At 35.5% G+C, this 26,624-nt stretch overlaps 1 protein-coding gene across 1 annotated transcript in view; it reads right to left on the bottom strand.

Annotated features, from left to right (window-relative positions):
* Positions 1 to 2,620, bottom strand: part of LOC118184729 (splicing regulator SDE2) — a 37,842-nt gene extending 35,222 nt beyond the window's left edge. Inside the window, exon 1 of the mRNA XM_035354447.2 lies at positions 2,453 to 2,620. Coding sequence (XP_035210338.1) covers positions 2,453 to 2,557 — 105 coding nt within the window. The 5' untranslated portion in view covers positions 2,558 to 2,620. The remainder of the gene's footprint in view (positions 1 to 2,452) is intronic.
* Between the last annotated feature and the right edge of the window lie 24,004 nt (positions 2,621 to 26,624).

Here is a 26,624-nt window from a genome sequence, read left to right as displayed (position 1 = left end):
TCGCAAAAAAATCGCCAAGTTACCATAATCCAAAGATTAACCCAAGTTTTTTAGTGTTATAGTTAGTACTGAAAGTAATTCATTTTAGATGGCAGAAATTTAGGATAAAAATAATCAATTAAAAGTCAGTACACAGAGAAAATATCCAATCTCTTATTTTGGGAAGGGGGAATGTAAACCTAATAAAAATAAAATGTTTAAAACCTAATAAAAGAAAAACCCTTCTGAGTGATGAAAAAACTTAACCTTTTTAGACTTTTTTTCATCTAAGTCCGTCTTTTTTTTTTTTTTTTCTTTTTTTGCATAGCACCCAAACTTGGTGACATATTTTACTTCGCACTTTGATCACTGGTAAAACCACTGACAAGTACCTATAATTCTTTAAAAAAAAAATCTGAGAGCATTAAGATTTTATATTACAAACAAAGGAGTGTTTTTTAATGCTTTGTACGATACCTTTATTTATTAAATATCAAGTTCTTCGCACTTAAACCACAAAATTCAATTCAATAGCAATAACACAAAATATTTGAAACAGCATATTTTAGAATTTCTGATAGACAGTCTCGAGCCCCGAAGATAAAATTTTCTTTTCCCCGTACAGTATTATTCACTTTGGAATCATAGTTTCTTAATCAAAAACTCATAAATGCTTTACAAAATAGGATATAGATAATAAAACAAATTCAAAATCTGGGCTTCCAGATGTGATGGCTCTAGGTACCGTTGTTTTATCGCAGTGCAAGAAACATACATACATTTATGCAGATTCTTCATTATTTAATTTCTTTAAATACAGGCCGATAACATTTGGTCACAAAAATTTAAAAAGAGATGCACCATTTATAATGAATCAATGCAAAATGCCAAAATGAAATTAGGGTTAAAGTGCAGAATCGTCCACTTATATGGTGCGTATCGATGTGTACATGGACAAAGTCAAGTGAGTGCGCAATACCAAGTTTATGGAATTCTCTGATGTTTTTTTAAGTGAAAATAGGTCAATGTGTACATGGATTCCGAGTTTGTGCAATTCTTTGACTTGTTACTTTCAAGTTGATGCAGAATCGCCTGCTTATATGGCGCCTATCGATGTGTACAAAGTCAAGGGAGTGTGCAATGCCAAGTTTGTGCAATTCTCAGTTTATGCAAATCTTTGACTTGTTATTTTCAAATTAGCGGTTTTGAAAAATACATGAAGCAGTGGGTGATTCTGCATTTTCCCCATGAAATTAATAGCCCTTCTGGGCTAAAAATTTCAAACTTCAGCTTAAATTTAACAGTTATTTCGCACATGTAATATCATTTAACAGTTAGTATAATTTAATTTGCCCTAAAGAGTGTGATTTGAAAGCACTATCACTAGACAGTGAAAACATTAAGAGGAGGGTTCACTTTTCCACAATAAGAATTAAATGTTTTATGTTTTTTTTGGGGGGGGGACAAATAAAAATGTTGCTAATCTTTGGAATATGGTAACAGGTAGTTTGGCGACATTTTGGTAAAGCGATAAAGGTTACTATCTAGGACTTTAGCAGTGTACATGGATAAAGTCAAGAGTATGCGCAATGCCATTTTTGTGCAATTCTGGGATGTTTTTTTAAGTGAAAATAGGTCGACATGTACATAGATGATACCATGTATGTGCAATTCTTAAAATCGCGGCAAGCAGTGGGCGATTCTGCACTTTTTCCCAATTTCGCACCTAATCTTCGTCATGATTAAGCACTTCTATACCATAAAAGTTCTAGCATAAGCGTAATTCGGCCAGCAGATTGTTGGAAAAAAATGTTGAGTAGGAAAAAAAAAAAAGAAAAACATGCCTTTACTTCGTGAAAACAAAATAGCGTCCAAGTTAAAAAACTAGCAAGTTGCTGTAGCAGGGTTGGTCGCCACATTTTCGCCAAAAAATCGCCAAGTTACCATAATCCGAAGATTAACCAAAAATGTTCCCAAATATGGACATTCGTAATGCACAATCCCACACTAAATAAAATCCAATTGTTAGTACTGTCCAACCTGTACTGCACAATCCCACATTAAATAAAATGCGATCGTTAATACTGTTCAATTTGTACATAAAGTCTGATTTAAAAAGATCCATCAGCAGTAATGCTACCTGGAAAAAGTAACATTAATTGACAAATGTAAATTACAGGTACATGACACATATTCACGAAGACATTTCATTTAATTTTATCACAAGTACTTCTTTAACAATAGTCAAAAATAAGCTGACCATTTTACAAAACAACAAACAATACATTTTCTTTTTTAAATCTATCTATAAATGAATACCTCATTACCTAATAACATTCCATAGAAATAAAAAACAATTTTTTCTTACACACGAATTTAACAGAAAAAGGATTTTATACCAAGGAAAATATAGGGTAATACAATCATATAAAATCTAAATAAGTGCATGCAATGAAATGAAAGATCTGTTTACCAAATTAGATGTAACGAAATCTTCCAACAAATCGGACTTTACATAATCAGAGTTAACATGAACATACTTAATATCAGAATGAAATGGATAGCGAATAAATATCATTTTCACGTCACTTAAAAAGTAAAATCCTCTACAAAATATTGATCATGACAATGTGTTGCCATTGTCCCTTTTCGTAATGTAGCATTGAATCGCAGTTGACCAAAAGTGAAAGTATTGGTGAAAGAGAGCGTTGCACTTGAATTCGTCCCTTAAAACCTTGGCATATTGCAAACTTTCAAACTATCACGGTATTTTTGTTGATGCTACATGCGGAAGATTTGACGTCTGACAAGTAAGTGCAATAATATTCGCATTTAAGGAATATTAGAAAAAAAAAAAAAAAAAATGCAGAATAAAATTTTTTTTAATTACAATGACACAATTTCGAAATTTTCGAATGGCAACACCCACTTTTTCTTGCGTAATTTGATCAGCACATTGAAAAACCATAAATAGGGCTGAAATTATACACGTATGACAAGCAAAGAAGAGCCTTGTAAAGGACTAATGATAGCGCAGAAAGAAAGTTCACTGACGCACTTCGCATACTCCAAGAACTTCAAATTTACAAAGTTCAAGAATTAGGTTACCTTGGCTGACGAAAATTTTCACGATGTGGTACCTGCTAAGAATACATTACTTATTTTAATGTTTATTATTTTGTATTTTATATTTTTCGGCTCATGAGCAAGCCTCACTAAGAATTTGTTAGTATAGTTTAGTAATTTGTATATGGCAACAGTGTCAGATATTCAAATTCTAGTACGATGTAATAACAGCCATCAAAGACCCCAGAATCAAGCACGAACTGAATGTGATGCAAAGGAATATAAATAGAAGAATTAGAAAGTTTAAAATTTAAAAATGGACGAATTTCCTCAATAATCTCGCTACTGAGGATAATTCCTTATACAGAACTTCAAGAAAACTCAAGAAACCTTACAAACCTATTCCATCCATACATGGAGCAGGAGGCATTGCTTATTCCGACGAGGACAAAGTGAATACCTTCGCTGACCAAATGGAAAATACTTTCATTCATAACCCGCATTCATGTGAAAATAATCATATTCATGAGATTCCCGACTCTCTTAACTTCACGTTCCTCGCCTCCCCTTGCCTTGCTGCAAACTTCATCAACTCATTATCTACGAAGAAAGCCTCAGGGTACGATGGTATGACTACTAAAGCATTAAAGCTCCTTCCAGTTAACGCCATTACTTGTCTCACCAAGATTATCAACAATATCATAAAATTTGCTCTTTTTCCAACCTCGTAGAAACATGCTACGATCATAGTTTTCGTTAAACCGTAGCAAAATTCTACCTTTTCGCAAAATTATCGACCTATAAGCCTTTCCAGTCACCTTTCAAAAATTACAGAAAAACTACTATTGTTCCACATTCAGAAACTTCACCCTTCATCCAATTTTATCCCAGATGAGCAGTTCGGTTTCAGAAATAAACACAGCACAAGTCATCAACTCCTCAGAGTCATCAATTTAATCACAGACGGGTATAACTGCAAATTCCCGACAGGTGTCATATTCTTCGATATCGCGAAAGCGTTTGGCAGGGTATGGCATCTCGGTCTTATCTACAAACTTATTGCTCTCAACATTTTAGATCACTTCATCCGCCTCATCATATCCTTTCTCAGTAATAGAACCTTTAAAATTAGAATTGGCTCTTCTTCTACTAGAAAAATTATTGTCAGGGTTCCGCAACTTCCCCATACCTCCACCAGTGGCGTAACTAGAACTCTTGGGCCCCTATGCAAAAACATTTTGGAGTCCCCCTATTAAATTTACAGTACTTTTAAGACGGATAAGTGGGTGGATATATATTCTGCCAATTGCAATAAAAAGTGAAGTGCACAACTAGCTATTATAGCACTCCCATATACAAAATTTCAACGCTCTACGGCTTTGGGTTATGCGAGATATATATCTCTAACTCTCTGTACACGTACGTATGCACGTATATGCGAACGTACAGATGTCACGAAAAAAATCCTTTTTGAATCCGTTTTAAACCCATTTTATAATCCTTTTTGAAGGGAAGAGCCCTTTATTCTGTCCGTACGTACAAATGTCACGAAAATAAACAGTAGAAATGAATTTGAGAACGGTCAAAATGAATATTTCCGTTGAAATATGATACTCGACATTTTGGTAACACTGAATTCAGCTTTTATGGGGGTACCTTGCCCTTGGTCATACTATTTAAAAAAGAATGCGTATTTTTTTAAGTTTAATCATCTGAATGTAGTTCAGGAGAACATTCAAGGGACCCTTAAGCCTTCGGGCCCCTATGCGACGGCACTCTTTGCATACCCTTATTTAAGCCACTGATCTCCACAATATCCATATTTACGACATCCCAAAAGACCCTCTTATACATCTTGCATTATTTGCTGATGAGTATTCACATAAACCTGCAATGTTTATGCTGTCAGAAACCAATTGCAAAATTATTTAATGAAACTCGAAGAATGGCTCATCCTCTGGCTCATTCAAATTAATACAAAAAAAAAAAAGCAATTATCTTTAGAAAAGACAATATGAGATACTATCCTCAGTGGAAATCTTTGAAGAAGAAATTAACTGGAATACCTAAATTAAATGCCTCGGAGTTTTACCGGACTAAAAGTTCACTTTTAAGTCGCATTTCCGATCTACCACGATAAAATTTAAAATTAGTGCTGCATCCATAAGACCACTCCTAGGAAGAAAAAGCAATCTTTCAGTACTCAACAAAATCATTTTATATCGTTTGATACTCCGACCAGCCTTATTATATGCAGCACCTATATGGGGACACGCAGCAAACACTAATTTAAAACAAACACAAGTATTACAAAACAAAATACTACGCGAAATTGTCAACGCCTCATGACACATTCCCAACACTTACATGCCAAAGATTTACGCATTGATACCATCCCTGACTTCATTAAACGCCTAGCTACTAATTTCTTTTAGTCAGTAAAAACCCACAACAACCAACTTAAAAACTCACTCAAACACATTCCATAACGTAGAGAGAAGCACCGTTACCCTTCGACTCAGGCAGCTTTGCAGCTTGTGGTTAATGGCCTCCCGGCGTGTCATACGGTAATCAGGGTGCAACACTTATACAGATTTTCGTGTGTGTGTGTGTGTGATTATGGCAAAGCCTCGAGGGCTATCTGCCTAAGGGAAGGTATGCCTTCGTGGAGGAATTTCTAAAGGAAACTGGCTCGTATACACGTTACACATGGGGAAAACCACGAAAACGCCCATGCAGCCAGCCCGTTCGCGGGATTCGAACCTCGGACCGAACTACCAGTGTTCAACGACTTTACCGCTCGGCCGCTGGTGGGCCTACAGATTTTCAAACATATATAGGTTTAGAAGGTTCGTCAGTCAGTTCGAAAAAAGATGAGCATAAAATGAGTAAAACAAACACCTATTACTACTAGCCGTGAAATCATTATAATATGCTAATAGCATTATAATGCTTAGCATATTATCATAATACGAGGGCTATCCAGAAAGTAGATTACGTTTCGGAATAAAAAAATAAACAAAGTATAGGAAACAAATTTTATTATATACAGATGAAAGCCACACTCAAATACTACTTTTCTACATAGTCACCATACAAATTAAGGCATTTATCGTAGCGATGTACGAGCTTGGAAATTCCTTCGTCGAAAAATTCGGCCGCCTGCGCCTTCAACCACTTCGTTACCTCTTCTTGCAGCTGTGCGTCGTCATCAAAACGCTGCATAGCCAGCCACTTCTTCATTGCTGGGAATAGGTGGAAGTCGCTCGGTGCCAGGTCGGGACTGTACGGCGGATGAGGAAACAACTCCCACTTAAAAGATTCAAGAACTTTACGAGTGACATTTGCCGTGTGGGGCCGGGCGTTGTCGTGAATCAACAAGATCTTAGAGCTCAACATTCCTCTGCGCTTGTTTTGAATTGCTCTTCTGAGTTTTTGGAGAGTTTGGCAATACCTTTGAGAGTTTATTGTAGTGCCTCTTTCCAGGAAGTCCACCAAAATTACACCTTTTCTGTCCCAAAAAACAGTCGCCATCATCTTTCTTGCTGACATTGTTTGCATGCATTTCTTGGGTTTTTGGGGAGAACTTGTGTGCCCCCACTGCATTGATTGCAATTTCGTTTCACAGTTCACATGTTTCACCCATGTTTCGTCACCAGTAACGATGCGATCGAGTAAAGAGTCACCATCCTTATGGTAAGCGTCCAAAAAGTTCAACGCTGCAGCCATTCGCTGATTTTTGTGGTCCTCTGTCAAGATTTTTGGAATCCATCTTGCACAAAACTTGTGGTAACCAAGCTTTTCGCTGATGATTTCGTGCAACAAACTTCGCGAAATTTGTGGAAAACTCAAAGAAAGTTCCGTTATTGTGAAATTTCGATTTTCACGGACTTTAGCATCGACTTTTTCGAGAAGTTCGGCGGTCACTATGCTGGGTCTCCCACTTCGATCTTCGTCGTGAACATTGGTTCGGCCATTTTGAAATCTTATGACCCACTGACGCACTCCACCTTCAGTGATAATGTTGTCCCCATACACTTCACGAAGCTGCCGATAGATTTCTATCGGTTTACAGTTTTTTGCAGTCAGAAACCTTATTACTGAGCGCACCTCGCAGCTCGCGGGATTTTCAATTAACGCAGACATTTCAAACCGTCACAGTATCTGAACGGAGCACAGCACGAACCTCTCACTAGCACGGCTAGATGCAGACTGAGCTGCGCAACGCTCTGACCCCAAGATGGCCGCGCTAGCCCCGCCCCTAGCGGACACAGACGGAAACGTAATCTACTTCCTGGATGGCCCTCGTAATATGCTAAGCATTATAAATGCTATGGTAATTTTTTATTTATTATATTCTCTTGGATTTTTGAGAGAATAACTAGAATCCAAAATCAGGTCCGAGATATTGGAATTTGTACGCCCAGTTGATTTCTTCACCAGAGCTATGGAGTGTACCGATATGTTTTTTGAGTATTCTGTAATAGAATTACGCTTGTTACCCTATTCCCTTTTAGTCCAGAGGCATCATCTGTATTTGGAAGAAATATATGTTCGCTGTTTATCCTGCATCCAAGTTTGATGTTTTTAAACATAGAGCTGTAAGCAGATGATGTTAATGCTCACATTGCTCTACTATTGTGCTATCGATGAGGATAGACTACAGATTCTTTTCATTTGTAATGCAATGCCTTTAGTCAGGCCGGTTCCAGGCACAGGCGCGTAAGGCAATTGAATTGATTTTCGAGATCAGCTAATTTGCTCTCATAAGCTACAACTCAATAAAAATACTGTTGCGTGCGTACGGGTTCGTAATAAACTGAATGCACAAGTCCGATGAAAAGTGAATAAAATTTATTCTTATCACAACAAATAAAAACAAAATGCTGAAATTTCCTCAGAGATATTACTACAATATCGCAATATCTCACGATAGGTATATTTTAAACTATTAAAACGTTGAATAAAACTCAATTCAAAACACTGAGACACGTAGAGAAAGCTAATCCGATCTCGCCGCAAATCAATCCCCTACAGTAAACAACAACAGTTTTCTAAACAACTCAACTGAGATGTTTTCCTGCTGCTTTTATAAGCTTTTTAAATGCATGAGAACATTCTCGTATTTTCTCGATTTTTCTGGATAGCAAGAATACAGTTACGAGATGTCTATTTATTAAAATGTTAAATACGCGTGCTCCTGTATTTTAATTTTTCCGGCGTAGCTTTCTCTTCCAATAAATCTCATGCTGCATTGCACGGGAATATAAAACAATTTTAATTACAAATTCTACTAAAAATAGCTAAATGAATACAAAAGCCGTAACAATATATTTCATTTTGAAGTATTAATATTGTTACCTGCGTACAGGTTCGTAATGGATTGAATGCATCCAGAACCGGTGATAACTGACAAAATTTATTTTCCCAAAAGAACTTTACAGTTCAAGAACTTTCCGCAAAAGTACTCGTACAACTCTTTTCAGTAGTTACCACTTCAAACTACTGAGAACGTTAAACACAAGACAACATAAAAAGCTTCAAATGAACACTCGCTCAATACGTTTTATTCTAAACTAACTTTTTATCTTTCTGGTCTGATCATATTGCCCCGCCCGCCGAGAAATTTAAAGAACCTTCGATTTCTCGAAATTGCTGGAAGGCATACGCAGCTAGAGTTACACAGAGCCGGACACAGTTAAAGTTACGTAAGGATCAGCCCAGGTACAGTCACATAGGTATAAGACTAAAATATCCACAAATGGTTGTCAGGTTTAGAGACTTTTGGTGATTTCCGGCCAAACTGGCGAGATAGCCATTTATTTCAAAGTTAAATGGACTTGCCCTCTAAACTTATTTTTTATTTTTCCAGCAATGCTTCGCATTTCTGAGGCCTTTTATGCTATATTATACAAAAGATGCAATAATTTACATATAATATTACTACAATCATTTATATATATACAGAATTCCCGATAATATGATTAATTTAAATGGAATGCCAACTGTACTGATTGCCTAAGGCATCGAATAGGCTGATGTCAGGATTGTGCCATCATCAAGCTAAAAGCCAGCACTTCTAAGAACTCAAAAGTATAGATATTGTTGCGTGCGGGGATACAGGTCCGTTACGAAATGAATGCACAAGTCCGATGAAAAATGAACAAAATTTATTATTATCACAACAAATATGCTTAAATTTCCTCAAATATTCGTTCAGTATTACAATATCTCACAGTATTTATCTTTTAACTACTCAAACGTTCAACAGAAGTTAATTCAAAACAGCTAAAGAAAGCTAATCCGCGAATTCACTACAATCAACAAAAGCAGTTTTCTAAACAAACGCTTTAAACAACAACAAACTAACTAAAATAACAACGAACTGAGAGCTTTTCCCTTTTTTATATGATTTTAAATCGCGCGCGAGGATTTTCTGGAACTTTCTCGAAATTAAAAAAAAGTATTTATTTATTAAATATTAAATGCTCGTGCTCTTGTATTTTTAATTTTCTGGCTTAGCTTTCCTTTAATATTCATCCCGCGCTACACTGCATGAGGTATAAAACAATTTAATTTATAATTCAACTAACATTAGCTATTTAAATACGAAATCCGTAATAATATTATTTATAGAACGCCAAGTCAAGGATTTAAGTGTCGCATTCACAACGAAATACTATAGTTTGAATTTATCAGTGTTCATGGTAACCCCTCGTACCGTGAATTAAATGTCAAGATTTAGAGTATACCTTTTCAGAGATTCAGGTGCCCCTAAAAATTTGCTGCTCGTAAAAGTATGGAAGAACAGTTAGAAAAAGTACCAAGATCATATGAGCAGAAGATAGTAAGTAGTTCATACGCCTGTAGATGATAATGCTAATGAAGATCTTTAAACGATTCCAGCATAGAGTTTTGACAGCTGAATTAGTACAGCTTATTGTTACAAAGGATTGTCTAATTTAGGGGAGTTTAATGATTTTAGACGGAATCTCAATACTGTTTGGTCAAATACTTTTGATACATTAAAAAAATATATCCATTAAAGAAGTATTATTAAGAATCTGTATTATCCAAGTAAAAAATCGGCAAATTAATGCTGCGCAACGACTTTGCTTAAAATCTAAAATATCGTAATTTTTAAAAATGTTGCTAGAGTACTTTTTAGAATAGATTTTGCCGTTAATTTAGAAAATGCGAATAGAAGTCTAATGGGCCAATAATTTTGCAAGAATAATTTAACTTGCCAAAGCCCATTCTTCGAATTAGTTCCATATTAAGCTACTTTCTAAAAAATGAATATGGCCATTCGGCTTCTAATTCGATTTGGGCTACTTGATATTTATTTCCTTTTGAAACGTATTTGCTTTCAGCTCGATAGCAGAATCGCGCGTAAATTGCCAAAATTTTTGGAGTTGATTTTTGTCAGTGATCTTTTCACTTTCATTTCTTGAGAGCAGGAACTCTAATATTAATACTTGTTACACCATGCGTTGCTGATGCTGAAGTTTGACAGTTTTCAGTTTAGGAGCTATACTTTGATGTCCAAGCAATTAATACTGCGAACATCACTATGACTAGAAACCGTCCGACGCATGCATTAATAATGTTTATGTGATGACTATATAAAATAAACGTACTAAATCCTTTTCTCGTAAAAGGGTGTGGATAATATCAACAAAATTCTGACATCAGAAATTTAAAAAAAAAAAAAAAAAAAGTAATAGAATTCTAATAAAAAAGGTCATCATAAAAGTGAATTTAATCAATTAATTAAATTCACATTTAGAAGATCAAATTGTTTCTCAAGCTAATTTTACTTTACGTAGCAAGAAATGAAATAATAACACAAATTTAACGGTAAAAGCATTCCGATTACAATTAGATTTAAATATGCAATTTATCCTTCATTTAAATGGAAATCATGAATAGTAATCATTAGTAATGTATTACATATTCATGCGCTTCAACACCGAAAACAGGAGGAATCACGTTACATCAACAAAATATCAGCAGCCGCTTTAAACACAAAAAATAATTACTTTTGAAAAAAGTGCCTCCTCGTTGATTGAATTCAAATAGAAAACCAAAGCACCTTTCCAAATAATTGCATGAAACCCAGTAGCGATATAATATGTTCAACTATACATTCAGATATTCTAAAACTTGCTTTATAATACTTGAACGTTTTAAAAAATAAAAAAGTATAATCTTAGTAGCTAAACTGCAATCAATGACCTGCCTACTAAATCTCATTTATCCTCTAAAACTGACTGATGAGTTCGAGTAATTCTTATATTAGAAAACAGTACAGTAAGACACGGTTTAACGCGGAGGGCACGTCCCAATATAGTCCAGCGCTAATCAAAAAGCATTAAACGAAGTTATCTTAATGCAGATAATGGGGATAAGTGAAACAGAAGAAAGAATACGAAAATTTATAATATTTTTTGGTAACGTACACTGCCTGACATAGAAAATTCACACCATAATGATTCGGCGGTATAGATATGCAAACTTCGGGGAATAAATAGCGGGAAAAGGCCATGCAGATGATGTAAGATGCAAGATGGGCATGTGATTAAGCGCGCGATAAAAGGGAAAAAAACAGCGGACGAACCAACAGACCAATTCAGCAGCTTTCCATGCGTAGACGGTCTTCTGTAGAAATTTTATATATTTAATTACATTATTATATTTACCTAAAAATATTAGTATAATAAAATCTTGTTAAGATCTCTGATCTACGCCATTCCTCCGAATGACGAACCAACAGTCACTACTCTTTAGGAAATCTAGAATTTTGAGAAATTCAGCGTTCCAGCAGGCACGTATTAATGAAGAGATGCCAGGACAACGACACCATTGGCAGTTCCGGCATATGGACGATTTCACGACGTCTCAAATTTTAGGCTTTGTACGGCTGCTGGGAGATGTGCATAGAATTTAGTCTAGATGGATCGACGAAGGAAATATAAATAGTCGAAAAATACCAGGTCCATCCTGACGTATTACAGAACGCACAAATCGATGCATCTAAAGAGAAACGGTGTTGGCCCCAAAATGGACTAATATGAACATGTTATGGAATGTGCAAGGACCTTTGGATGCTCCAATATTTGGGAGAACAGTTTGCTGACATTTGGCTGAAAGCGGCTTGCACACAAGCAGCCTCTTGCGAAGACTGCCATCAAAGCCAAATCATCAACGCGATAAACTGTGATGGTGTCGTCAGCGAGCCACTTGGACATCTGAATAGCACAATGTGGTATTCAGCGACAAGTCTCGGTTTTGTTTGTATGATGATAGTACCGATTAAAAGTTTAGAGTCTCATCCAATTACTACTGTCCATTGCCACACAGCTCGTCAATTTGGCATAATGTTTTGGAGTGCCATTAGTTATGATAGCAGGTCACCCCTGTACGCATCTAAGACACACTGACGGCCTGGCGATACATTGATAAGATACCGCAATCGGTTGTGCTACCTTAACTTTGGCTGCAAAATTATACTTCCCAGCAGGACAACACATTCATTAAACCTTGGACTGATATTTATTTCAAATAATTCTAACATGTTTAATTAACCACCAACTAACTTACTTTTAACATAAAATAAACAAATGAAGAAAGCTTACCAAATTTTCATAGAAAACTTTCCTAGTGAAACAAAACTTGAAAATAAATAACGACAACCTATTCTCTTTCCTTTACGTATATATACACTGAAGTGACAAAAGTCATGGGATAGTAATATGCAAATATACAGATGGCAGTAGTATCGCGTAGAAAATGTATAAATGCGAAGTGCTTTGGCAGGGCTTTCATTTGTGTTCAAGTTATTCATGTGAAGAAGTTTTGACGTGATTATAACCGCACGACGAGAATTAACAGACTTTGAACGTGGAATGGTAGTTGGAGCTAGACGCATGGGTCATTCCATTTCGGATATCGTTAGGGAATTCAACATTCCGAGATCCACAGTGTCAAAAGTGTGCCGAGAGTATCTAATTTCAGGCATAACATCCCACCATGGACAGCGCAGTGGCCGACCACCTGCACTTAACGACCGAGACCAGCGACGTCTGCGTAGAGTTGTCAATGTTCACAGACAAGCAACACTGCGTCAAATAACCGCAGAAATCAATGTGGGACGTACGAGGGACGTGTTCGATAGGACAGTGCGGCGAAATTTGTTGTCCTTGGGCTATACCAGTAGAAGACCGACTCGAGTGCCTATACTGACAGCACGACATCGCCTGCAGCGATTCTCGTGGGCTCGTGAGCATATCGGTTGGTCCCTAAACGAATGGAAAACCGTGGCTTGGTCAGATGAGTCACGATTTCAGTTGGTAAGAGCTGATGGTAGGGTTCGAGTGTGGCGCAGACCCCACGAAGCCATGGACCCAAGTTGTCAACAAGGCACTGTTCAAGCTGGTGGTGGTTCCATAATGGTCTGAGCTGTTTTTACATGGCATGGACTCGGTCCTCTGGTGCAACTGAACCGACCATTGACTGGAAATGGGTACCTTCAGCTACTTGGAGATCACTTACAGCCATTCATGGACTTCACGTACTCAAACAACGATGGGATTTTTATGGATGACAATGCGCCATGTCACCGGGCCACAATTGTTCGCGATTGGTTAGAAGAACATTCTGGACAATTCCAGCGAATGATCTGGCCACCTAGATCGCCCGACATGAATCCGATCCAACATTTATGGGACATCATCGAGTGGTCAGTTCATGCCCAAAACCCTGCACCGTCAACACTTTCACAATTATGGACGTCTATAGAGGCAGCATGGCTCAATATTCCTGCAGGGGACTTCCAACGACTTGTTGAGTCCATGCCACGTCGAGTTGCTGCACTTCACCGGGCAAAAGGAGGACTGACAAAATATTAGGAGGTATCCCATGACTTTTGTCACTTCAGTGTATATATATATTATTGAGACATGCAGAAAAATGATATGATTGTATATAATTATTATATTTCTCCATTTTGTACTACAGCTTGACACTTGATGGCGTTTTGAGTTCGATAACATTTGTAACTTTGGAGAAAAATTACTGTAAACGTTCTTCTTCACATATTGTAGATGCTTATCGTCAATCTAGACTTTTGTTAGACTTATTAACTCTGAACTTGGAAAAAAAAAAAATGTTGGCTCATAATGTACTCTCAAGCAAAGCGATTATTCTTACTGCAGAATTTCGTAACTAAGGAAATTCATCTTTTGATAAGTACGAATAAAAGTTAATCAGATCTGTATCTTCAAATCTCTGAATAAGATTTATATCGCATTGTAAATTAACTAGTTCCATTTGTAGATATTGTGGTATTTTTCTGGTAATTTCTGGAGATTCGGAATCACATTCGCTTTCATTGGCAATGAAAATTTAAAACCGGACTCCAAATCATTAAATTCCTTAAACCTGCCTTCAAATTCCTGTCACAATAATGCTAATTTTCTTGCATATTCTTGAAGTGTGGGATATAAGACAAAGAAAATGCGTGAACGTTTTTTCTATTTCATTTATGTTCCCATATTTGCAATCTAACTTTAATAGAAGCATACATGTCAGTGATAAGTGTATCCTTTCTTTGTAGCTCTTTATTAAGAATATTTAAACTGGCAAATCATCAAAAAATTCTAAATAAATCGTAAATCGTTAACCATGTGTCATATGTAGCTCTTCGATTTTTTTTTTTTTTTTTTTTTTTTTTTTCGTTTTACTATAGCTCCTCGACTCCAACTGACCTCTTTATAATAAATCTTTCTACGTAATTACTTTCAATATTTTCAAGCAATGCAAAAATTCTCGATGATTCAGAGCTGTTTTACGGATAAAGTTTACTATTTTAATTACCATTTTCATAATATCGTCCATCTGCAAACTTTTGGCACAGAATGCTTAATCTAATGTAAAGTGTAAAATGCATTATGAAAATTTCCTTCTTTCAATATATTTAATTTTACCGCTCCTCTTTTTTTTAGTCCAAAGGGGCACTTTGCCCTGAGGGACTATTAATTTCGTTTTGGCATTTTGCGTTGAAAACTGTAAACGCCGAATTGTAAATTCAAATTGTTGCCACCTTGAATTTGAAATTTGTTTTATTATCGATTTCATATTTTGTAACAATTAAACGAATTTTCGATTTAAAAAACTCAACGATTTCAAAGCAAGCAATGGCAACACTGTACGGAAAAAAAAAAAGTTATCTCCAGCGCGCGAGGCCTCTGTATCGGAAATTCTAAACATATGCTCATTTTAAAATTATTTTGCTATATTGCTGCTGAACTGAATTTTATGGTTTGAGTACGTAGAACATGATTTTAATAAATAAAGGTAACACACAAAACGTTAAAATAAAATAAACCTATTTTGGAAGTAATTTAAAATCTGAAACCTTTCGGATTTTTTTTAAATTTAATTTAATTAACTAATTTATTTATTTTACTAATCGTATCAGATGCACCGTCACTTGTAAATCGAATCATTTTATCCCAATTTAATTTATATTTATCTCTTATAGATTTTATTTTAGAAAAGAATTCTGTGCAACAGTTCTTCTTTCATAGGAATTATTCTCAGTAATTCCTCAACTACTTTAAATTCATTAGCAACACCTCATACGAAAATGGCAAGTCGTTCTGTATCTGTGATGTCAGTACTCTTCTCAATTGTATTGGTAATGCTGCAAAATCTATAATTTTTTCATTTAACATTTAAATCTTTAGTGATTTTGTTAATATGTTCTGCTACTGTATTGGCTGACAAATCAATATTTTAAATAATTGTTGTTTGTCAGGAGGAAGAAGTTGAATAGATTTAATCAAATAATCTTTTAACGACTTCACCATAAATAAATGCTTTTGATCTTTTGCAGTGATGCGCGCGACAGCAGAACGTGTGTGACCGTTTGCTTCACATTTTTTTTCTAAGCAAGATTTTTAAAAAAGTGTAATTTTTGTTCCATCAGTTTATGCCACCTGCTGTTAGATTTGAGAAAGTGTTTAGGTTCGTAATTTCACAGCTAGCTTTGCGGATTCTAAGTGTTAGGTGCCAGTAACTTCTGTACACGGTGACACAGAAGTGAAATTTCCAGGTTCATGCAGACAAGAGCACAATAAAATTCAACTTAAATGAATAACTACTTGAGAATTAACATAAAATTCTAGTACAGATAACAATTCACTTGATTATGTTAAAATTTTTATTTTTATTTTATAAATGCCAAACATTAGGGCCTGAGCCATTAGTTCTCGGGTTTTCGAGTACTTTTTAACAATGTGCTCATACCGAGAGAGTGAAATATAATCATTTAGATGTTCAAAAATCAGGATTGAAGTTACACTTAGGCTGATTGGAGTTACGCAAAACACAGTTTGGAGAATCCACCACTCCAATTCTGTAGATATGGTCTAGCAAACAGACATGTCCAATCAGACGTCTAAATAGAGCCACCACTGTCTTTGTTGGAAAACTAGAATCCTCCATCTCTTATCCATAGCCCGTTGAATTATATCCTGTTCAAGAATTTTCTTAAGAATCAGGTTAACAAACAATTTAGTCGTCTGAAAAGAAAGCGGTTGATTAATGCGTTGCTTTATGGAAGTTCCTTTCTTAGCCAATGCATCAGCATTTTCGTTACCCATAATTCTACAGTGGGCTAGAATTATGTTAGTGAATTTTAATTTTTTATGTTAAAAATTCAAAATTCGATTGTTCTTTAAGAGAAACCATAATTATATATACACTGCTGGCCATTAAAATTGCAACACCATGAAGGAAAGCAAATACAAAAAAAAAAAAAAAAAGTATTTATTGCATGTAAACAGAATGGTATGAAGACAAAATGATTACATTTGTAAGCATTTTGGAGGTTTACAGGAGTGCGAAATTAGCAGAAATAGCTGCCACCCCTGGCAGCTAAAACGGCCCTTGCCCCATCATGCGTGGAGTCCGTATGGGCTTCCATATTAGCTGGAGAGGGGTGGCGGACCAGTCTCTCAGCAACCCATGACCAGATGTTTTCAGTGGGTGACAGATCTGGAAACCGTGCTGGTTAGGGCAGCATTCGAATGCCAAAGGTCTCCAGGTTCGCTTGGCCTGTTTATCGCAGATAGTATATATCCTCCACATAGTGAGCGTAAGTTGAATAGTCATTCATTGGAGGCACAACTGCTCACTGTGTGGCGACCTACCGACCCTGTGTATCGAGGAAGGTCAAAACACGACGTGCAACATGTGGTCTTGCATTATCTTGTTGGAAGATGGCGTTTGGGGGCACAACCACTGGACATAAGATGCCGATCTGCGTTCAAATTACCGTAGAGATGTGCGTGTCGTGCTCAAACCATCACACCAGGTGCAGGGCTCCCATGCCGATATCGAATGCAAGCAGGCTACGTGCGGTTTCCTCGGACGCTCTAGATACGTATACGGGCATCAGAATACTGCACGTGGAACCGGGACTCGTTTGAAAAGGTGACATTGCGCTATGCCGTTTGGCGCACCAGCGTCGCCGTCTCTCTATGCTGCATTGTCAAGGGAAGCCGAAGTAATGGTCACCAAGCTGATAGTCCACGCAAACGTGGATACACCTTACGAGTTGATACTGGGCGTGCTGCAAACATGCCCATTTCCTGACTAATGGTACGTGATGTGGTCGTACCGTTTTACAGGGTTGACCTCACAATATGTCTGTCCTCTCTGTCGTTAGTCATGGGAGGGCGTTGAGATCATGCATGCCGTTCTGTAAGACCGTCAGCAATCCATTGATTCCATATTCGCATGACAGTTGTTGGTTGTCGACCAGTGCGACCGGCGATATCACTGAACAATAATCTACACTTTCGATAGGTAATGATCCTACCTCTATCGAGTTTCAAAACTTGCTGGTAAGCATTTCCTCTTCTTATTCGAGGCATAACACGATATTCTGAGCAAACTCTTACCTTACAAAGCACCGAGAATGAGAAACCCAGTACAGAACTTTCTTTTATGTACAGCTTCAGATGTAATTTCTGTATCCTGCATCGTCTAAATGCGCTCAAATACTAATTATTTGCCCATCCCAACTTCTTCCTTTCAAGTGATTTTAACGTTCGTCAGATCATTCCTCGCAGTGTTGCAACTTTATCGGCCAGCACTGTAATTTTAACAAGTTAAACTTTCAACTGCAGCTTACCATTTTGGACAGGACTTCTCTGGAATCAGTTATATCGGCCAAGATTAAACATAATTGCTCATAGAACAGCTTATTGCTCGTGGCTCCATCATCTATCTCGCTTTACCACGCCTGTGCACAGACTCGGAGTGACGTTCTTGACACAAATTTTGCGAGTTCTAGTTAAACGAGTTATATACTACGCTCCGTCTCTAATATCTGCATAGCCATCTTGAGAGAACGTTCTCAGTGGCTAAGTAAAAAGTGATACTAAAGATTCAAATTAAAACCCAGCTTGTTAGTTAAAATAAACTAAATTGTCACCAGTTTACTTTCAACATTTCAAGTTTTTCTTTATGATTCGTGATGGTGACGTAAGTTGTATTCTTTTGAAACTGATATTCCATTATTACAAATAAAGCTTACAGATATATCGCGTACTACAACACAAAAGGACATAATTTCTCATTCTTCTCGAAAAACACGTCATTATTCTATCACTTTTTTACCTTTATTAAAGCCATGACTCGCAGTTTGATCTCTTAATTAAAATTAATGTTATAATTTCGCTTATAATTTTAACCCAACAAAATGGATTTTCATATGAAAGCAACTCGAAAAATTTTTACACAATTTCAAATGATTGATATTGATGTAATTTAGGTCTAACAATAAGCACAAATAACAGGTTTTACAAGTCGTACATTAGTTTATGTCCAAAGTAATTAGTCTGTACACCTAAGAAATTCATTTTGCTAATTAGTTACCAATAGGAATTGTCTAGTTGTACATCCAGCTTTCCAACTAGTAACTTATTCAAGGAAAGTAAAAGTACCAATTCATTAGGGAAGTACATACCAGAACATAGTGGAGCTATTTAATTAAAGAAACGTTGAAAAAAAAAAAAAAAAAAGCCTAAATTAGGTCCATAAGCAGAACAACCATCATACTACTTGAAATAACTTTAAATAGATTTAACAACTAAAATTTGAACTTTAACTCAGAAGCTGGTGAGATTTACCGGCTACATCAACAAATAATACATTATTACTTACTTTGCAATATAACACATGTTACTTACATGCATAAAAATATGTTACTTACATATACAAAGAAATGAAATAACAGAATAATATAAACACTTTAATTTTTCTTAAAACAAACAGAGAAATTTTAAACACATTCAATACATAAATTCATTTCGTTTACAGATACGTATTTTACAAAATTTGACAATTTCAATTTAGTTACTGTATTTTTAGTAGTATTAAATTTAGCAATATCTGGAATAAATCTTACAACAATATTTCATAGAAGAGCATCTAAATAACAGTTGCTCAAGATCGACATTACTCATGTTATAAGGACAGGCACAATTTTTGATCGAAAACCTATTATAATAAAGCGGAAAATGTCCATGATTAGTTAAGATACTTATCACTTAGGCATCTTTTCTCACTTATAATTGGCCCACCAGCGGCCGAGCGGTAAAGTCGCTGAACACTGGTAGTTCGGTCCGAGGTTCGAATCCCGCGAACGGGCTGGCTGCATGGGCGTTTTCGTGGTTTTCCCCATGTGTAACGTGTATACGAGCCAGTTTCCCTTAGAAAGTCCTCCATGAAAGGCATCCCTCCCCTTAGGCAGATAGCCCTCGTGTGCTTTGCCATAATTAAATATACCAATACCTCACTTATAGTTGAAATTTAATTACATGTGAATCTTCCTTTAGAATCTGGATCGTTCCGCTTTGCTTGACAACGAATCAAACTTTTTCTTTTCAACAAGGATTTCAAACTGTCAAAGGAAGTCTTTACTTCAAATCAATAATTTGATTTTCAGTGGCAGCCTTTGCCAATTTTTCTGCTAACTCGTTATCTATAGTTAAAATATAACTCTTCGTCTAAAAAAGTTTAATCTCTTGAAGCGCTAAATCTGTTGTCTTTGATTGCTTTTTGAAAATTTTCAAACGCTTTTGTAGCAGAAATTTCATCATGAAACTAAAATTGAATGTTTTTTGCTTAATTACATCCACCATTTTGGCGAAATGCCAAAGCAGAAGTTCTTTGGCAAATGCATAATCTAGATGTTTATATATTAAAAACGAATTTACTTGCAAACGGTAAAATGAAATGAAATATGAAGTGTTGGAAAATGCGAATGAAAGCCATTACAGCTTCTGGAAAACTTTGAAAGCGATCAAAAATCATTCTTTTTCCAAAATAACAATAAAAAAGAATAAAATGACTAAAGCGTTATTGATAAGAATAGAGAAAATATTAGAAAGAGTACGTGATTATAGAAAATAGATTTTAACCAGGAATGGTAACTATGAAAACAAAAAAAGAACAGACAAAGCTTTCTGACCATAAACCCCTGCCGATATAATTCTAGCTTCAAACAGAATGTGGTAAGGGGGAAAAATTGCCCGCGAATCCGAACTGAGAAAAAACTTGACTATTTGCATCCCCCATATTTGGTTATATCGCTATTTCCCAAGTTAGTTGCGTTAAACGTGTCAAAGCCATTTATCGAAATATTTGACTACGTTAAGCTCGTTGTAAATTTGAGGCCATTTGGGAATAGAAACAATAACTACTCTTTCCCGTTTTATTGTAAATCGCATGTATTTAAAACTCCTGGTACCGAACCATCGATGCGAAAGCACAATGAGGAGGATCACCCCTAGTCATTTCGGGATCGAAAAATTTAACCTTTTTCAAACAAGCCTTCATAATTAAGATAACAAATATTAATTTAGAAGTAAAACGACAAAAATCAGCGAAATATTTTTAAATTTTCACAGGACTAGTTTTGATGGTTTTACCGAACCATCGAGAGGGTAATTAGTTTTGCCAATTTCCACTACTAAGCGCGCTAGCCTCTTTAAGGAGGAAGTACTTTCATTTCTTACATAAATGTGATATCTTCTGACAACCTGAAATGGCATCTTAACTTCTTCATTGTTATTATTTGCTTTACTGGATGCAAATATTCTGATGGTTTTCTCTTGTAGGTTTAGTTTAAAATTAAAAAGAGAAAGTTCAAACATTCAGTTTACGATTCATCATGAGATACTGTAATGAACTTCGATGGTATTCAATAACGCAAGAACTCATCAGTGATTCAGCATAAATTCTTTTGTCATAGGATTCGAAATTTCAGATTCACAATACTTTTAACAAAACTTTATAATTAAAAAAAAGTTCGGAAGATTAAACAATGAGAAGTATTTCTACAGGCAATTTGCAATGTAATAGTTGGTTAATTTTTCTCCTAATAACACATTGAAGAAAAATATATCGATATTTGTAACAAAATAATATTCCCAAAATTTTATGTGAAGCATAACAGAAATGATCATTGTGCACAGAACGACGATTCCACAGTAAGATTGATATTGATGTTAAATTAATATTTTAAATAAATTTTGGAATTTATACAGCGTTTCGCATGATCGTGAAATGCATAAAATATCTCTGAGAAGTAGCGGTTGGAATGCTCTTTAAAAAATCAATGTACTCTTAATACAAAAGTTTTGCTGTTTGAAACCGAGTCACAACTTTCTGGATGGTGGGTACATCATAGCAATGTTGAAATAGTGGTATGATTTGAAGAATAATTATAGAAGACTAAATCCTGCGAATAAACAGGCTTCGGGCAAAATGCAGTTCCAAATGTTTTTTTTTTTTTTTTTTTTTTGGCCCCAAACTTTCAAACTATGAAAACATTATGAGAGGCATGAAAAAGAAACCAGTTGTACTCTTTTTGGTATTCCGGCTTCACGATGTAAGTCTTTCATGAACACACTTCATAATTTCCATTTAAAATGTAGCAGTAACATACTGTGCAGTTTGCCTGAATTCTTTATGTACAACTGTTTAACTACAGTATGATAAATTTCAACAAATGAATTGTTTTGGCTGCTTAAAAATCTGCCATTTCCATTCGGTATTTCCTTGTTTTCCTGCACGATCGTACCTGAACATTCATATCTAGCCGGCTGTAATAATAATCTTCAGAAAATGTAGGTTTATATCAATGGCAGCAATCATTCTGTCTGATGAGGTAACGCGACACATGACCAGTTTTATTCAATTCACGCCTTGAAATAGATGCTCATAGAAATATATGAGCTAAACAATAAATATTTATAAAGATACTTTGTTTCATTTCTCTTTTTCAACTGATTGATAACTGACCCGCATATAAATTCTTTTTCATAAAGAGCATTTAATTTCTAAGTTATGAGAAAACGTAATCGCTAAGTCATAAAAAGAGAAAGCCCATACATAACTAACTATACCCATTCTAAATAACGCAGACGACTTATCCATAAATAAGTCGTCTGCGTTATTTAGAAAAGAACAGAACATAAAGCTTCTTACTAAATGAATAAACTAAATAGAGATATGAGTTCTGCCAACGCTATGTCTGGATTTTACAGTTTTTTTTAAATTCTAAAGTACTTATTAGCAACAAATCGTTCAATCGTTCTACAACATGAAGAAATCTTTACATTCTTTAATGATATTTCGCATATAAAATTTTCGTTATGCTTCACTGTTTTGTGTATTCTCCCGAGAGTGATACATAGTTCCCAGTTGTGTAATCAAGATGCCGTATGATATCATACCACCTGTAGTTTGTAAAATAAAATTTTCTTTTAATGAGAAGAATTTCCAAGCACTAATGAAAACTTTCTGTGGAAATACATCTACCATCGTTAAAAGCAAGAAACGTAAATCGTCTTCATTTCCTCTTAGAGAAACCGTTTGTTTCGAGCATAATTTATTAACTTCTTTCTTTATCCGAGTCGCTGCCGTATGAACTTTAACGGCTTGCGCACTAAGCGCGTAAAATGCAACTACGTTAAATATTAATCCAAGTATACTGACTGTCGCATTTAACTTCAGCTCGTATCTCAGCAAATTAGTGATAACGAAAAAAATGCAAGACATGAGGTAATAGTAAATGAAAAGCATCAGTAAAGACAAAGCATTTTCTACTGCTTTCACGCATTTCATAACTTTTCCAGAAATATTCAGATAATGTCTGAATACTGCGATGAGTGTATTTTGTTTGCACAAGCAATCTCCCATTTTACATATCGTCTGATTTAATTCTCTGAAAGTGTAACAGCAAAAGAAAACTAAATAACTCGGAAGGATATACATTTGTTGCCGAAGTAACACAACTAATAGTACGGATAAGCCTATCGTCCAATTTTCGGGTATATGATGGCCAAAGAACAAAATTATTTGAATCTGTTTCAATCCATTTTCAGAAGATGCCATCTGTTTGAAGGTTTCTGTTAATCCAATGACAGGCATAATCCAACAAGAGCAGAAGATTAATATTAAGATGATGGTTTTGCGATGAGGGTGGCAATCGTGCGAAAGGTTAGAATGCAGACGTAAAATATTTCGCAAAGCGGTAACGATCTTAATTCTTTTATTCATAAGAATTAGTCGGATGGATAAAGTGCATATATCACCAAGGAGGGCAGAAGCAATAATACCCACAGGAGAACGTCCAGAATCAACATAAATCATGCGTAGATCAAAGCAAATGAAGTAAGTCAGACACGTGAGGATAAATCCGTCCAAAGCGAATGCTAATCTTCGATGACATGAACTCTCTTTTTCGGAATTTGGCAGTATGACCAGAACAGAATAAAATGCTCGAATGATCCATTTCAAAGACAGTTCACACTTCACTTTACGCTGGGCTATGCGATGCCGAACAATCCTTTTGCGACACATTGCGAATTCCATCTGCTTGTCCTTCATGCCATTCGGTTAAGTTCTACAGTTACCAGAAATGCTTTTATTGTAGTCTTCTTTTTTTTTTTTCAAGGAGAAAGAGCTTCGAAAGAATGCTTTTATTTTATTATTTTTATTAAAGATATGATTCTTAGCGTAAGAAATTTCTTTCTTGACTGTTTTAGCATACTGAATGCATAATTTTATTCAAAGAAGATACTTGTCAAATACAGCTGTCTGCTGTTTCTCTGTATGAAATCTATTCCTAAAGTCTTTTTTTTTTTTTTCCCATGTTTTGACGAAGTCTATAAAGAAGTTGTTTCTAATATAGTAAGCTAATTAATAAAAGTAACTGCAGCTTGTCGAAAACATAATATATGGTCTAGAACTGTCCTAGAGGTTTGCATTTTTTATTTAGTATAATATAATAGAAGTATAGTATTGATGGATAGCACAGAAGAGAAAGATAGGCACTTACATTGAAAATATTCGACGCCTGATGATAAATTAGCTATCGAGTATTCAATACCGTTATTTGTGTAGTTTTGACAAAGCGAATTGCATAACAGAGGTCTTTTAGTGAATCATACTCACTCTTAAGAAATGACCCAAAGCATTGAAAAGCGTATATTTTATTGCTTATATTATGCAAAAGAAATATGCACGCCTAAATAAAGAAAATATTTTTGTCAGTGTACACACAGTTTCTCTCACTTAAAACTGTGTAACTGTTTCTCAAATTTCAAATACTATTATTAAAAGCAACATGTCATCAAATTTGCCTGCTTTATTTGACACATTTCTTGAGTTGCAGTCATAGGACTATGACAAATCATTTAAGATAAATTTAGCCGTATAGTGTGATATATTCAGATAGTAATATACATTCATAACAATAATAAATATTTTTAAAGCAAAATAAAAATAATGTATTTCATCAGTGTCAAAAACAGTATTGGAAAAATTGAGATATTGTCAAGAAAATGATCCGTGCGGATTTTAAACGGGATTACCGAGGAAACGCTTTCAAATGATAAATGATAGACTTCAGCGAAATTTTATAAACATTAATTTGAATTTTATGCTAATAATACAGCTAAATTTACCGCGGTGGCCCATTCGGAGATTCATTGCTAATGATCAACGGCTTTGCCAGTCAAATTCAGATTTATTCTAATAATTTTTCCATCTACTAGTCGGCTAGCCGATTATAGTTACGAAACTATTTACTATAAAAAAAAAAAAAAAAAAAAAAAAAAAAAAAAAAAAAATCATGTAGTGCTTGTGATGAATCTAGTTAGTGCAGTTTCACGAGTCCAGTAAGTAATATATAATATAACGTTGCAAGGATGTGTGTTATCGGTCATCGGGTAAAGTTTTGCTAGCCACTCTGCAAAGCGTGAAACATGTATGCTTCAAATTTAATCGGATAACACGGTGATATAAAAGAAATGTCTTGCCACGCGCAATATATTTGTTTTTAGAATTTAATAAACAAACTCAGCGATTTAAAAGAAATGTGTTGCCACTGCCCGAATTAAAATATTTTTTTTCTTCCACGAGGCAATGTTCTGTCGTGCAGCAAAGCTTACAAATTAAATATCTTAATTTTTATTTCAAGTTTATTGTTATTAATTAACAAATTAAATGGTTATAAAAGTAATAAACGCAGATTCATTTCAGTTAATATTGATTACTAACTAGACACGTGAAATTAAACTAACTGAATTCATTGAAATAATCTACATGTATAAGGAACAGCGTCAGTTTATTGTGTGTGTAATTCATATAAATCTACAGTTCCATGATGAACTTTTGCCCACTTGACCTTTAAAACAAGAAAACGGTCACTGCTTAGATAATATTACAGAAAACTACTCCACATGGTTGAGACTCATGACATTTATATTAGAATGTTGAGCTCACGTCTCCCATCTTAAGTTCGCGTCGCCGCTGTTGCGTTCCCGCTATTAATCCTTACTAAAACCGTTAGATGGCGCCGTGTTCATTTACTCTTTAGAATAGTATAAAATTTACCAGAGCAGTATAGAATCTCTAAAGCAGAATTTAAGTGCTCTTTTTCGCAAATAATTCGAAAACGGTGATGAAATCGGCTTAAATGGCTGGTGATTATCAAAGCTCATTTCCGAGAAAAGGCATAGCAGATAACAAAGCAAGTACAAGTTATTATTAAAACCGTTACACGAAGCTGTACTAGTTCTGTACTGTTCCTACAGTTTTATTAGAGCTTGATAAAATTTTGCACAAATCACCTTGCACCAAAATAAGAGGAAAATCACTGTCTACCTGAGATTTCGGTGAAAAAACTACCCAGATCCCTCTCAGTGACTTCTCTTCAGTCAGGATAATGAGCGGCCAACTACGGGTACTTCAGCTAAGGTGGCGTACTATAGTATAATCCGATAAGTACAGTGCATCATGAGTTATCGGTATAGGGTACTGCAGGGATGGAGGAGTGATGAGGAAGAGGGACTGAGAGGGGAAAGTTGGAGGTAGGACGCTCTAAAGTAGGAGCCAATAAATGATCGCCACCTAGAAGTAAAGATGTGGTAAAGCGCACTATTAGGGGACAACTGGAAATGCTAGTGTTCTCGCCAGTTCCTGCGTTTAGATTA

Source organism: Stegodyphus dumicola, chromosome 2 (assembly GCF_044657685.1).
Source record: "Stegodyphus dumicola isolate Sdum_Otavi_A_Nest chromosome 2, ASM4465768v1".
NCBI lineage: Eukaryota > Metazoa > Arthropoda > Arachnida > Araneae > Eresidae > Stegodyphus > Stegodyphus dumicola.
This window is presented reverse-complemented; position numbering and strand designations above follow the sequence as displayed.